Source organism: Musa acuminata, chromosome BXJ3-4 (assembly GCF_036884655.1).
Source record: "Musa acuminata AAA Group cultivar baxijiao chromosome BXJ3-4, Cavendish_Baxijiao_AAA, whole genome shotgun sequence".
In the NCBI taxonomy this organism is placed as follows: domain Eukaryota; kingdom Viridiplantae; phylum Streptophyta; class Magnoliopsida; order Zingiberales; family Musaceae; genus Musa; species Musa acuminata.
Genome location: NC_088352.1, coordinates 10,867,948 through 10,880,751, shown reverse-complemented (window position 1 = coordinate 10,880,751; position 12,804 = coordinate 10,867,948). Strand labels below are relative to the sequence as shown.

Sequence of the window (12,804 nt, the reverse complement as noted above, 5' to 3'; positions counted from 1 at the left end):
GGTAACTCGTGAAGGCTGCTTCGGTAGAAGAGACATGAGAAGCAGGGAATGCCTGTCCAACCTATTTGCATCCTGCATCGAGGCCAACTCCATAGCTCAGCTCCACTCCCTCCTCCTGCGCTCCGGTCTTCTCGCCGCCGCAGACTGCTTCTTCGCCACCCGTCTCGCCTCTGCGTACTCGAAACTCCGTCACGTCCAAGACGCCCGCAAGATTTTCGACGAAATCCCTCATCCAAACACTTTCCTATACAATGCCGTGCTGCGAGCCCACCTCGGTGCTCGTCAGTTGCCACAGACGCTCCACCTCTTCCGCCGCATGACCGCGGTGACGTCCTTGTCTGACCGACCCGACAACTTCACGTTGTCTATTGTGCTCAGAGCGTGTGCCGGACTTTCAGCACTCCGGCATGGCCAAGCCATCCATGGCCTCGTGGTCAAGATGCAACAGGCCTGCTCTGATTTGTTCGTCGGTTCATCTCTTGTGGAGATGTATTCCAGGTGTGGGGAGATGGGCGACGCTGTAGCAGTGTTAGACGGGTTTCCTGATCCGGACGTCGTGCTTCGGACTTCAGTGATCACCGGATATCAGCAGAATGGCAACGCTGAAGAGGCTGTATCGTTCTTTTCCAGGATGCTGGTGGGAGAAGGTGTGGCTCCTGTTCCTGTCACCCTGATCAGCGTGGTTTCTGCAATCGGGCAATTGGGGGATCTTCGGTCGGGGAAATCTTGCCATGGGTTTTTGGTTCGAATGGGCTTCCAATTTGCCTTGTCGCTGGCGAATTCCGTCTTGAACATGTACTCAAAGTTGGGCGAGATTAGAATGACGAGGAAGCTGTTCGACATGATGCCCGAGAGAGATGTCATCACATGGAGTTGTATGATTTCATGTTATTCTCAAAACGGGAATGCCGTGGAAGCTCTGGATGTTTACAAGAGGATGATCGAGGTAGGAGTAGAACCCAATTCCATCACTTTGGTTAGCGTGCTACGAGCGTGCACGCTGGCTCTCGATCTTGGTGAAGGAAGAAAGGTTCATGAGTATGCAATTCAAAGAGGATACGACTCAGAGCTGGTTGTTTCCACTGCTCTTGTTGACATGTACATGAAGTGTTCATGTTATACCGAAGCAATAGATATCTTCAATGGAATGCCGAAGAAAGATGTGGTCTCGTGGGCTGCTGTCATAGGTGGCTATGCCCAAAATGGTATGGCCAATGAGGCACTGAAAGTGTTCCAGGACATGTTATCGGATGGACCTAATCCTGATGCCGTCACAATGGTGAAGGTCCTGACAGCAAGTTCGCTGTTAGGAGTTCTACGCCATGCTGTTTGTCTCCATTGCTACTTGATCAAAAGTGGTTTCGACAATAAGGTCTTCGTTGGTGCAGCGCTCGTAGATTTGTACTCCAAGTCTGGCAGCTTGGGTAATGCTGTCCAAGTGTTCGAAACAGTGAGTGAGAAGGATGCGGTGCTCTGGAGTTCTATGATAGCTGCATATGGAATGCACGGTCTTGGAACGAAGGCAATTGCGACGTTTGAGCGTATGATTCAGTCATCGATTACACCCAGTGCTGTCACATTCATGACGTTATTGTCTGCCTGCAGCCATGCTGGTTTGGTTGAGCAAGGGAGAAGGATATTTGATAGCATGAGCCATGTTTACGGGGTCACACCTACTTCAGAGCATTGTGGTATCATGGTTGATCTCCTCGGGCGAACTGGAGAGTTGGAAGAAGCCTTCAGGCTCATTGAACGCATGCCAGGCCCTGTTGACCCTCACGTTTGGTGTGCATTGCTTGCTGGTTGTGCAATCCACCACGACATCGACATGGGAGAGATGGCAGCACGGATCCTACTAAAACAAGAGGCCGAGCATGCTGGATACTATAACCTTCTCTCGAATATCTATGCTTTTGATGGGAAGTGGGATCAAATGGTGGGGGTTAAGAAACTGATGATGGACAGAGGGTTAAGGAAAACACCAGCATATAGTTCAGTTGAGGTGAATAATGAGGTTCACGCTTTCTTAGCTGGTGAGGGGCTCCATCAAGGATAGGAGAGGATCTGCAGATTATTGAGAGAATTGACAGTGAAGACGAGGGAGGAAGGTTATTTTCCTGAAAGACACATTCCAAGCAGAATCCACAATAAGATCATTAAGCTTCTCAACATTGCAAAACGTCGAGAGGATATAAGTCGAAGAGCCATTGCCAATATGCTGGAAAAAACCCTTCAGGAAGATGCTCAAAGGCATCGAGGAAAAGCTCCCAACTACAGCTAGTGTTTCTTTTCTGAGACTAATCGATCTTATTAGTCGCATTAGCAGCATAAGCGCGCGACGACATGACGCAACCTTCTCATGTGAACTTAGTGGGCCTCAAGCAGCTTGAAGGACGTGAGCCTCCTGAAGTGCTCCCATGTCTTCTCCCAAACCACCGCCTCGTACTCTGACACCACGCCGACACCGCCGTCTTTGGCCTCGATCACCAGCTTGTAGTTGATCCCCGCCACCACCTGGGTCTCGCCTTTAACCACCTTGCACAGAGTAAGATTGGTCCCGGCCTCATGGTTGTGCTCGGCGACGGCGAACTCTGCAATCTCACCGACGTCGGGGTCGCTGATGTTCTTGATCGGGGTCCAGCCGCCGACGATCACCTTTGTGAGATGAGACAAAGGGGGAGTGAGGATGAGAAGACAAACGTCACATATTAGGCAGAGAGAGGTCGACTAAGAAATTGGGATAGATGAAATCATATAAGGAATCAGAGATGAGTCGAGTTTTTGTCTCAGGAGTGTTGACTTTTAACTGCGTAGGATGTGAGATCAGATTGGTGCACTTCTCCTTGTCTGTTGACTCGAAGCTATTAGTGACATAAAGGAAATAACGATGCAAAAAGCTTCATGCACAGATCTGCTGCTCACCAGTTTGTGGAAGGACGCGAGCTGCTTGAAACTCTCCCATGGTTTCTCCCAAACCACCGCCTCGTACCTCGCCGACGCGCCGCTACCATCTCTCACCTCCAACACGAGCCGGTAGTTCGTCCCGGCCACCACCTGGGTCTCGCCCCCCTCCACCTTCCTCAGGGTGAGGTTGGTCTTCTCCAGCTTGTTGTTCTCGGAGACGGCGAACTCGGCGATCTCGCGGACGTGGGGGTCCTTGAGGTCCTCGATCGCCGTCCATCCGCCGTCGAGCCCCTTACGAGGGGGATCCAGAACGTGGGAGGTGGCGAAGACGGTGGAGGCCAGAAGGGAACAGAGAAGAGGAGGAAGAAGGGATCTCATGGCGATCGATGGATGTAACTGTACGGGGAGACGTGGGCATTTGTGGGCGCATTTAAAGCAGCGACGCCGCACGCACGTGAACCGACTTCATTGGCGCCCATCCTACGCGGCCGAGTTCGAATCCAAATGCGGCCGCTAAATGCCGACAGGGACTTCGCAGTTATTCTAATATATCTACGTGTGACGTGTCGCCCACAGTTTGACCGATTCCTGTGAGTCTCGAGAGTAGGCTCCATTTCCGGCAAATGGGCACCATTTATCAATGGATTGGAATCGCTTCAATGTTAGTCACATGAAAAAATGATAATTTATATTTACACTACTCTAAAGACTATTCTACTGCATGAATTCATCAAAATCAAAATAATATTATTTATGTTTAAAAATATCCTTCGTTCTTAACCAATGTTAAATCCTTAACATTTTAAAGTAATTTTCCGATACGATGAGTTTAGTCCTAACAGTGGGCTTGATTCTTAATATTGCTAATTAGGACAATAATCAAAGGAGATATACTGGGATATGATGAGTTTCAAATGTAAGGAAGATACACTACACTATAAAAAGATAATAGGAGATGAACAATCAAAAGTGATCATGATTTTTTCTTTTAAAAGATTTTACGATAACCTTTCAAAATCTTTACCAATTAGAGTAGCTAACACCTTCAAATTAATCATATTCTTTCTGATGATTGATAGAAAAAGAAAAACATTGGACAAATAAAAAGATCATCTAAATTGAAAATAAAAAATTAAATATATAAATAATAAATTTGTTATAATTTTAGACATCCTTTATTACATAGATTTGATGAAAATAATTTTTAATGATAAAATTTTATGATAAAAAATTTTCTTACATCATAATAATTGACAAAAAAAAAATTATTTTAGTTGGTTTTAATGAATAAAAAAATGATTTTTGATTAATAAGGATGATGAATTTACTTCAAAAAAGTTTAATCAAACCTATAAAAATCATGGTATTAAGGTGTAACTAACTAACTAACTAACTATATATATATATATATATATATATATATATATATAACAGAGAAATATGTAATTTATACTAACCCTGCCTTAGTATTGGCCTAACATATTTTTAGCTTAGACTATTATCCAAAAAATCAGTGTTACATGGTAAAGCTGGTAGCTTCTAGCAACAAAGTAGAGCAGAGGCAGACGGTGGGCATCCCTTTGTTCCAGCTCACAGGGCCCAGCCGCAAGCAGGGGCATATGAATCCCAGCATCATCTGCATATGATGGAACATATGCTTTCTGCAGAGAGCTGGCCATGCTCTGTCACGGATCTCCATCACGCAGAAGAGGACTACAACTCATCCCTCGTGATCTTATCCTTTCTCACAAACCACAACCATGAACAGTTCTTCTCAGATTCAATATTGGTCCCACGAAAAGACTCGTTTAAGCATAAGACTATCGTTATAATAGTGAGAAGAAGACGCTGTTAAGGTACACAATGCAAGCTTCCATGACGAACACAAACCCTGCTGCACGTAGTAATTAGCTCTTGACCAGCTTGAAGGAGGTGAGCTGGCGGAAGTTCTCCCATGGCTTCTCCCACACCACCGCCTGGTACTTCACACGCGCGCCGCTTGCATCTTTCACCTGCAGCACCAGGCGGTAGTTCGTCCCGGCCACCACCTGCGTCTCGCCCTTCACCACCTTGCTAAAGGCGAGACTGGCATTCGCCTGCTTGTTGTGCTCGGCGATGGCGAACTCGGCGATCTCGCGGACGTGGGGGTCGTCGGTGTTCTTGATGGGGGTCCAGCCACCGAGAGCCTTCCGGGAAGACGGGGCGGAAGCGAGAGCGTGAGAGGTAGAGACGACGGCGGAGAGGAGGAGAAAGAGAAGAGGTACAAGGGGTCTCATGGTTGTACGCGTCGCGGTGGGGTGGTGATCTGGTTTGGTTTGTATAGGCGATGAGGCACGCCGAGAGGGTTAGGTAGCCATGCCTAAAGCATGCACTGTTTTGGTGCGGTGGAGGAGCCCATTCTGAGAGCTGGGAAGCATTGAAGCCAAGCATTCATTCCAATGATCCATTATTAATATTTGCTGGAAATGTACAATCTTATCCCAGAATCCCCCATGCATGATTGAATGAGGATGCCGGTCACAAGACATCATCATTCTACCACCTAAATCTCAAGCGAAAGGCTTGTAGGTGGAAGACTCGTACTAATCACTTGTGTACACACTTTAAGCTCAGCATCCTTTCAGCAACCATTGGATTCCCCTTCTCTCTCTTTGTCACTCCACCCAAGAAAGCTGCTTTGCTTGTTGAGGAGGCTGCCCCGCTTCTCCAGCACACCACCAACAACGGTACTCCTCTGCGAGCTACTGTAGCTTTCTCTTAACGACAGATATAATGGAGTCGTGACCGGAATTAAAGCTTACTTTACGGGTGCGACGTGGGCAAGATTTGGCGACCGGCACTCAACCACACACTCTCTCGTACGTGAAGCAAAGTTTAATTAGTTGGATAACCACACACTCTCAATGGTTATCCAACTAATTAAACTGTCACCTTCTCTTTGGCATTGCGTTTAACGTGGTTTCGGCGGATCGGCGACAGCAAGCAAGCAATCGATCTGACCCACAGAGAACATAAAGTTACTGGTAAAAGAGCATCACGTCACGTTACTATGTCTCCTGATTCAATGCTCTCTTTCACGCTCGGCCAAAGGGAGATGAATGCGTGCCCCCACCCACCACCACCACTGTTCTCTCCTTTCGGCGAAAACAAGGGAAAAGAGTCCCAAGGCCGGGCAGCGACTCCAGCGTGCGTGGGTCCCATCCCTGGATGACTCACATCATCGATTTGGGTGTGGATCAATTTAGGTGCCGGTAAACCAATGTTTTCTCCTCGTAGTCGTTGAATGCTGCCAATTAAGTTTGGTTATTATGGTTGTAAGTGATACAACCACCAAATTGGGGACGACGCTTTCTGTGTAATTTAATGACAAAAAAATGATAATTTATAATAGTTTTTGATAATTTTAGTAGTGATTGATATGATTTTTTTAATGAATATACAAATTTATAGGGACATTTATGGTATTTATGAACTCTGTAAGGGTGTATATGTAAAAGCGTCAACAATGATATGGATATGAAGAAAGCTTGTTGGAAGAAAACAAAAGCAGCGAGGAGGAGAAGGGGAAGTGAGAGATGGGAGTGTATAAAGAGGGTGAACGAACACGCAACGACCGGCCAACCCCCTCGTTCTCTCTTTCTCGTCCCCCACCCGCAACAACATATCTTCCTCTAAGTCGACCGCCATTGTTGTTTCAGCCACACGACCTGCGATCCTCTCGCCGGCGTTGATCGGTTCCTCGACCTCCGCTGGAGGCCGAAGCAGCCTGCTCGATCGCGTTCGAATGAGGTGCGGATGCTCGCTTCCCGTTCAGGACTCCGGCGATCTTTGAGCTTTTCTTAAAGATCATGTCGTGATACTCTGATACCCACTAGATCGTGTGCTTATCCATGCTTTTCTTGATCTCTGACAAGGGATGATGCTTATAGTTTGATGCCACATGTGGGTGATTCATTGTTGGTACCAACTTCAACAGGTTAGATTTTAGCTTGACAATGGGCCTCTCGGAGGAAAGTTGTCATATTTCAGCAATTTGACCGAACGAATTCACCTCAATTCCAATTTTTTCTTCTTTTTAATCTAAGCACATCTTTGAAATGTAAAATCCATCTCAATCTTGGTTGGAGTATGACTTGCCACGTTGACGAATTAGGCGACAAGGTTGGGCAACTTGGGTTTGCATGCGCTGTTACGATTTGCCCTTTACCCGATCTTCTGGCAAATTGGATCGACTCTGAATCCTGTCGAGAAAGGAACACTTTATTATTTCCTGATTATACTCTTTAAATAAGCAGTTGGCCTTGATTGCATTTCTTTTCATTAGCTATTTTTTCATATCTGCAGTTCGTGTTAATTGTATTTTCTTTCTTTAGCAATTCTTTTTTTATGTTAGTTCCTGTTTTGTGTAGTTCTTTTTGTTTTCAGATCTTTGTGGTTAAAATTTGATGATTGTCGCTTGGCAGGATTTGCTCTAACAGAAATGGATGGTAACAGACAGATGGAGGTTCATTATATAAATACTGGATTTCCTTACACTGTTACGGAAAGCTTGATGGATTTGTTTGAAGGCCTCACTTATGCTCAGGCTGATGCCGTCCTTGCAGAAGCTATTCATGACCAGGTAGCTTGAACAATGTTGTGTATTTATTTCCAGTATCTTGTAACATGAATATTACTCATGCTTCTGCTAACTGTTGAAAATATGGACATTTTAATATTGCCGATATCATGATCAGTCGATCGGTTTGATTAAGTAACGATCAAGTTCCTTAATACCAAGCAGCAAGCTATTTCTGCTGATTTTTCAGATTCACTAGTAAGCATTTTATGTGACTTCTACCCAAGTGTACCTAACAAAATATAAGAAACTTGTGCTTTTCCTATTTGCATCCTTCAAGGCAATGTCGTTTTACACTTGATTTCTAAGCAAGATGAGAACTTTTTCTTTATTTTTTTTTCAGAACAAATCAGTAAGTATTGGTTTCTAGTGAAAACACAAGACAACTACTATATTATCGCCTTTCTATGCGTGTTTTTAGTAACTTATGTTTGCTAGTGTCCAAGAAGAATTTAACTCTGCATCATAATATATATTCATCCTTGAGTCATTTTGAGTAAATATATGTGTGATTAATATTGCAGGGAAACACATACTGGTCAACGATGCACCCATACAAATATGGATTCTCTGGATCTTCTAATAATTCATATTATGATTTTGGTCACACTTTTGATATCTATGATTATACACAAAGATTGGATGGAGGAAGGAGAGCATGGGACAACCCTGCAGCTTTGAACAACTTAGGCTTGCCACAGCAGACCCAGCAAAGCAATGAATTTGCTCATGCAAATAGAACTCCTAGAACCGAGGAATGTAAGTAACTTTTCAGTTCATCATGTTTCCCATATGTATCTAGTGTTCTACTGGAAAAATTGTTGAAACACCAATCATGGGTGATATACAATCACTTGGTTTGAAAGATATCTATATATTTGTTTGTTTAATGCCTCTGGATTAACTGCTTGATAATTTGTTTGTTCAGGATAGGTTCCTTTATTTCAAAGAAAAAATCTTCTGCTTTGTGATTTAGTGGTATAATAGTTTGTTTTTTGAGGTGTGATAATGGAGATTAAATTACCTCAATCAGGCATCACTCTCTGTTACATGTACATTCCATTGATGTTCTTATCTGGGAAATTTAAGTACATAGACAACTATCCAACAATTGTATGTAAATCTTCGGCAAACTTTCTTCCTTATGTATGATTATAATTTTGATAATTTCAAGTTATACGAAAGGAAACTAGAGAACCATTAGTCCAATCAAAGCAAATTCTGAAACTTTAGTTAATATAGTATACATTATTTTCATAGTAGTCAATCGACGATCTTTGTATGTTAGATAATACAATTATCACTTTCGAGTCATTTGTCTAATTAACTTTATCAGTTTCTGGTTTATGATGTCAACAAATTAATTTTATTTATATTCATGCAGGCATTCAACTGCAACAGAATGCCAGTGGTTCTCAGGTGTGAAGTTCTTCCACATGTATTGTGATTAAAACTTGCAACCAATTCTTTGTTCCTATAGCCGTGTGTGCACATTCTTTTACATCATAAAGATTCCAGGATTTTTTGATGTGACATACAAGCAGTATAAATTAAAACAAAGTGTTAATCTCCCAATAAAAAGATGTCCTATTCTATTTCTATGCTTGTGGTGGTGCTTTAGCAACATTTCATGCTTGGTTTTCCATATTGGATTTCTTATCCAGTCAAGGGACACGATTCTGTTCAGATTGTTGATCATTAACCTGATAGTTGCATGTACTTTGACCTTTGGTAATAAAATTGAGAAGTTCATTTTAGTCTTTTGATAGTCATCTAAGTACTTAGTTGCAGGAAATTCCTACTTGGTTTGATGAATTACTTTGGAAGCTCCTTTAATATGTCTAGATTCATTATATTCATCAAACAAAAAGTATAGATGAAGAGGGGAACTGGAAGATATATTAACATTTAGAAGAGAGATTAGAGTGACAAAAAAAAAAGAATATTGTAGAAATTTCTTTGTTTCATCAATAAATATGATATAATATGAGAATAAAAATATATGAAAATTCAATGTTAAATATAAACTGAATTAGACACTTGAGAAATTCTAATATGACTGATAAGTAAGAATAAATATGATTTCCGAGTCACCTATGCAAGAAATAAATTTTCACTTATTAGCTTCAATTGTGTATCTCAGATTGCTAATTCTTCCTTTTACATGGTTACAGGTCATTTGGCAAGACAATGTTGATCCTGATAACATGACGTACGAGGTCTGTTATTTATCCTCGGACCATTTCACATAGATTTGATATACCATGTTAGGATGTTAACTAGGTTCTTGACATTCATGCTCAATTTGACTGGTTAAATACTTGATTCTGGATTCAGTGAAGTAATAACAAGCTCATTCAGATATGTCATCTGATATTATTATTTAAAATTTCCCTGGGGGATTTATTGCTCTGTTTTCTCATTAAAAATTAAATGCACAAAATAATCAAATTCATAACAAACACTAGAAGGGACTGTGCTTTTATAGGATATTGGGATTAGCCAGCTTCCACCCAACACCATACATCTTATAGTCCGGCAGTTTTGCAACTAATTGGAATCATTGAATGTACTAATGATAGAAAACATAAAGTATCTGTGTATGTGAGAAGTTCTATTGATAGCAATCACATCATTGGAGATTTTATAAGGTTTAGTTAGGTAAACTCTTTTTGAAGGATGGAGAAGATTTTAATTTTGTCTAGACTCTGGTAAAAGTTGGTTGTGTGGAACAAAGAAACCTGGATGGGAAATATCATCAGCGCGGTCCACTAGCAATAGCAAATATTTAATACATAAATTGATGGCAAATTTTATTATTTCATAAATTTATATGGAGCAAATTGGTTAATTTTGTATAATGAAAATATTTTTGTTACAGCTTATTTCCCACAAAGCACTCCATGTCATTGCTGTTACTTGCTGCCTACTGTTGGTGCCATGTTGCAATTACATCAACACAATTTATTTGTAGGAAAAGTTGTGTTTTATCATGAGAAAGCGATCTTTTTGAAATCAGATACTTCTAAAATGAACATCTTGCGGATGGTCTAAGGTGTGCTATTTGGAACATAGATGGGTGAAGTAAAATTGGGAAAATTAACAAATTCATAATTTTCTTCTTTATTTTGCAAGGAAATTGTTTCTTGTATGACATGAAGAGTTGATGATAAAGCATAGGCAACTTAAGATAGAAGCAGAATAACAAAAGAAAATGTTTGTCAACCATTTTCCAAGGGAATTTTCAACAATAGTAGTATGCTGAAATGACTCCACGATATAGTAACTTTTAGGCACAAACCAGTAAGAAAAAACTTGAAACTAAAGAGTCAGAATTGTGAAGACAATTTCATAACCATCTTTTGTGCACTCCATGAAAAAAAAACAAAAGATGTAAACTTTATTTCTTTATACAATGCACTTTTTAATTGAAAGAGAATTGTTGGTAACAAACAGAAACATAATAGATGGAAAAACCAGCAGAAAATAGAGAGTCATAAAGTATGTTACCACATTAGATCAATCAGTTGTTACTCACTATTGAGGAACATAAGTTGACAAAATAAAAAGGAAAGCTTGACACAAGTGAATTTTATCTTAAGACTAAATGAATATTTAGCTCAACTAATGTCACTTGACTCTGAAGAAATGAATTTATCAGATTTCAGCATAAAAAAATGTTATATATATAGCCTTTCAAAATGACTAACAAAAAATTCAAAAGATACTCTTGCAATGCATTGACCACTGAGGTTCCAATTTTCAAATACTGGTCGATATGGAATTCCATGCTTGGACTGGACCTGCATGGTATGTTGACACTATCAATATGGTCTATATAAATGTGTGGTACTTGACTGATGAATCCTTAAACCACCAACTAATACTCCATAATCATTTTTGTCACCCACGGATATAAATTTGAAATTGACTTCTACTTTTACATACAGGAATTACTGGAGTTGGGTGAGACAGTTGGAACACAAAGTCGTGGTCTTACTCAAGAATGTATTGCTTCACTTCCTGTCACAAAGTACAAGTGTAGCTTCTTTTCTAGAAAGAAATCACAACGTGAGAGGTAAACCCTCATCCTCATGGGCCTCAGACTATCAAGCATATATATTGCTTTCCTTCACAGCATAAATAGCATCATGATCATCATCGAAATAATGATGTTGGGCTCTATCAGTTTAGAGTATGCAATTTCTGAACAATACAGAGATTCCGACAATTTGTATAAAATGTTCATTGGCCATTTGACTTCTGTCAGTCAGCACATCAATGACTTGAACTTATACCAGTCTCGTGGACGTATATACACAATATATGTGTGCCATACAATGATTGAAAATTGAAACATTTTTGCTATCTTGGTTTTGTCCTGTTAAATTTACAATTTTTCTGGTTCCAGGTGTGTCATTTGCCAGAAGGAATATAAGAGAGGGGATCGACAAATAATTCTTCCATGCAAGCATGTCTACCATTCCACCTGTGTCACAAGATGGCTTGGTATCAAGAAGGTAGCCGAAACTACTCTTATCATTCAATGAAGGTATTGTTGAAATTTTTTCTGCACTATTGCTGAGTCGTTCTTTGTTTAATTTGTAGGTATGCCCAATTTGCCTTGCCGAGGTACGATGTGAGGAACCAAAGCTCCAGTGATTTCTGATTAGCATATAACGTCCAAGATGTGTTTAGCCAATTACTGCAGAAGCTGCTTTGTTTTCCTTAATTTTCGATTTGTGTCAGAAATATCAGACAGCAAACTTGATTGATTCCACAGTTGTACTTAGTATTTGTGATGCACAGACAGTAGGAAGCACAAACACAGTTGTAGATTCCGAACAGGTAAAAATTGTTACAATCATTTGGTCAGGATTAGGTGATTGTCGTATGAATGAATGATGAATTATTTGCCTTCTTATTCTCCCAAGTAAAAGCTCATTGTGTTTGAGTTTGGGTGATGCAGGTTAATAATTTTGACCACTTTACCTCATTATGCAATCAAATCAAACTCTGGAATTTTCATCTGCATTCTTGTTCTTCACCATGAAGGTCCTAATTTTCTAGTTTCCAACAATTACATGTTACATGTGATGCAAGTTATATCAACAATGAAGGGAGGTGAAGAGAGTATCCAGATGCTCCGCTAAATAATTAACACAATAAAACCTAGGGCGGGACCCATTCCCCAACGGTCGAAAAATTAACACGGGGCGTAACGTTCCGCGGAATCGATTTGGTTGCCGACGCAACCAAAACCCCCTCCTCAACAAACCCCG

At 40.9% G+C, this 12,804-nt stretch overlaps 4 protein-coding genes across 5 annotated transcripts; 2 read left to right on the top strand and 2 right to left on the bottom strand.

Moving 5' to 3' along the window:
* On the top strand, positions 1 to 2,906 carry LOC135635782 (putative pentatricopeptide repeat-containing protein At3g01580). Its single transcript, XM_065147116.1, has one exon. It carries the CDS (start codon positions 35 to 37, stop codon positions 2,054 to 2,056), a length of 2,022 nt encoding a protein of 673 aa, XP_065003188.1. The 5' UTR covers positions 1 to 34; the 3' UTR covers positions 2,057 to 2,906.
* On the bottom strand, positions 2,135 to 3,282 carry LOC135635783 (cysteine proteinase inhibitor 1-like). Its single transcript, XM_065147117.1, has 2 exons — positions 2,923 to 3,282; positions 2,135 to 2,655 (listed from the first exon to the last, which is right to left on the bottom strand). Exons 1-2 carry the CDS (start codon positions 3,280 to 3,282, stop codon positions 2,368 to 2,370), a joined length of 648 nt encoding a protein of 215 aa, XP_065003189.1. The 3' UTR covers positions 2,135 to 2,367.
* Positions 3,283 to 4,661: 1,379 nt separating this feature from the next.
* LOC135634747 (cysteine proteinase inhibitor 1-like) lies at positions 4,662 to 5,313 on the bottom strand. Its single transcript, XM_065145302.1, has one exon. It carries the CDS (start codon positions 5,178 to 5,180, stop codon positions 4,812 to 4,814), a length of 369 nt encoding a protein of 122 aa, XP_065001374.1. The 5' UTR covers positions 5,181 to 5,313; the 3' UTR covers positions 4,662 to 4,811.
* Positions 5,314 to 6,458: 1,145 nt separating this feature from the next.
* LOC103981393 (E3 ubiquitin-protein ligase BIG BROTHER) lies at positions 6,459 to 12,476 on the top strand. Of its 2 annotated transcripts, none has more exons than XM_009398115.3 (8): positions 6,459 to 6,693; positions 7,368 to 7,525; positions 8,047 to 8,281; positions 8,907 to 8,941; positions 9,697 to 9,741; positions 11,473 to 11,600; positions 11,934 to 12,042; positions 12,131 to 12,476. In XM_009398115.3, exons 2-8 carry the CDS (start codon positions 7,385 to 7,387, stop codon positions 12,182 to 12,184), a joined length of 747 nt encoding a protein of 248 aa, XP_009396390.2. In that variant the 5' UTR covers positions 6,459 to 6,693; positions 7,368 to 7,384; the 3' UTR covers positions 12,185 to 12,476. The 2 variants fall into 2 exon arrangements, with proteins under 2 accessions (XP_009396390.2, XP_018681066.2); XM_018825521.2 differs by lacking the exon at positions 6,459 to 6,693 and adding an exon at positions 6,708 to 6,880.
* Positions 12,477 to 12,804: the final 328 nt, after the last annotated feature.

Bases quoted from the DNA above. Each gene is read 5' to 3' on its own strand.
- LOC103981393 (XM_018825521.2), top strand. From the start codon at position 6,838: ATGCCACATGTGGGTGATTCATTGTTGGTACCAACTTCAACAG. The intron at 7,526-8,046 runs GTAGCTTGAACA...TTAATATTGCAG, and splicing joins CAGAAGCTATTCATGACCAG to GGAAACACATACTGGTCAAC. The intron at 8,942-9,696 runs GTGTGAAGTTCT...ACATGGTTACAG, and splicing joins AGAATGCCAGTGGTTCTCAG to GTCATTTGGCAAGACAATGT.
- LOC135635782 (XM_065147116.1), top strand. From the start codon at position 35: ATGAGAAGCAGGGAATGCCTGTCCAACCTATTTGCATCCTGCATCGAG.
- LOC135635783 (XM_065147117.1), bottom strand. From the start codon at position 3,282: ATGAGATCCCTTCTTCCTCCTCTTCTCTGTTCCCTTCTGGCCTCCACC. The intron at 2,656-2,922 runs GTGAGCAGCAGA...CATCTCACAAAG, and splicing joins TCGCGTCCTTCCACAAACTG to GTGATCGTCGGCGGCTGGAC.
- LOC135634747 (XM_065145302.1), bottom strand. From the start codon at position 5,180: ATGAGACCCCTTGTACCTCTTCTCTTTCTCCTCCTCTCCGCCGTCGTC.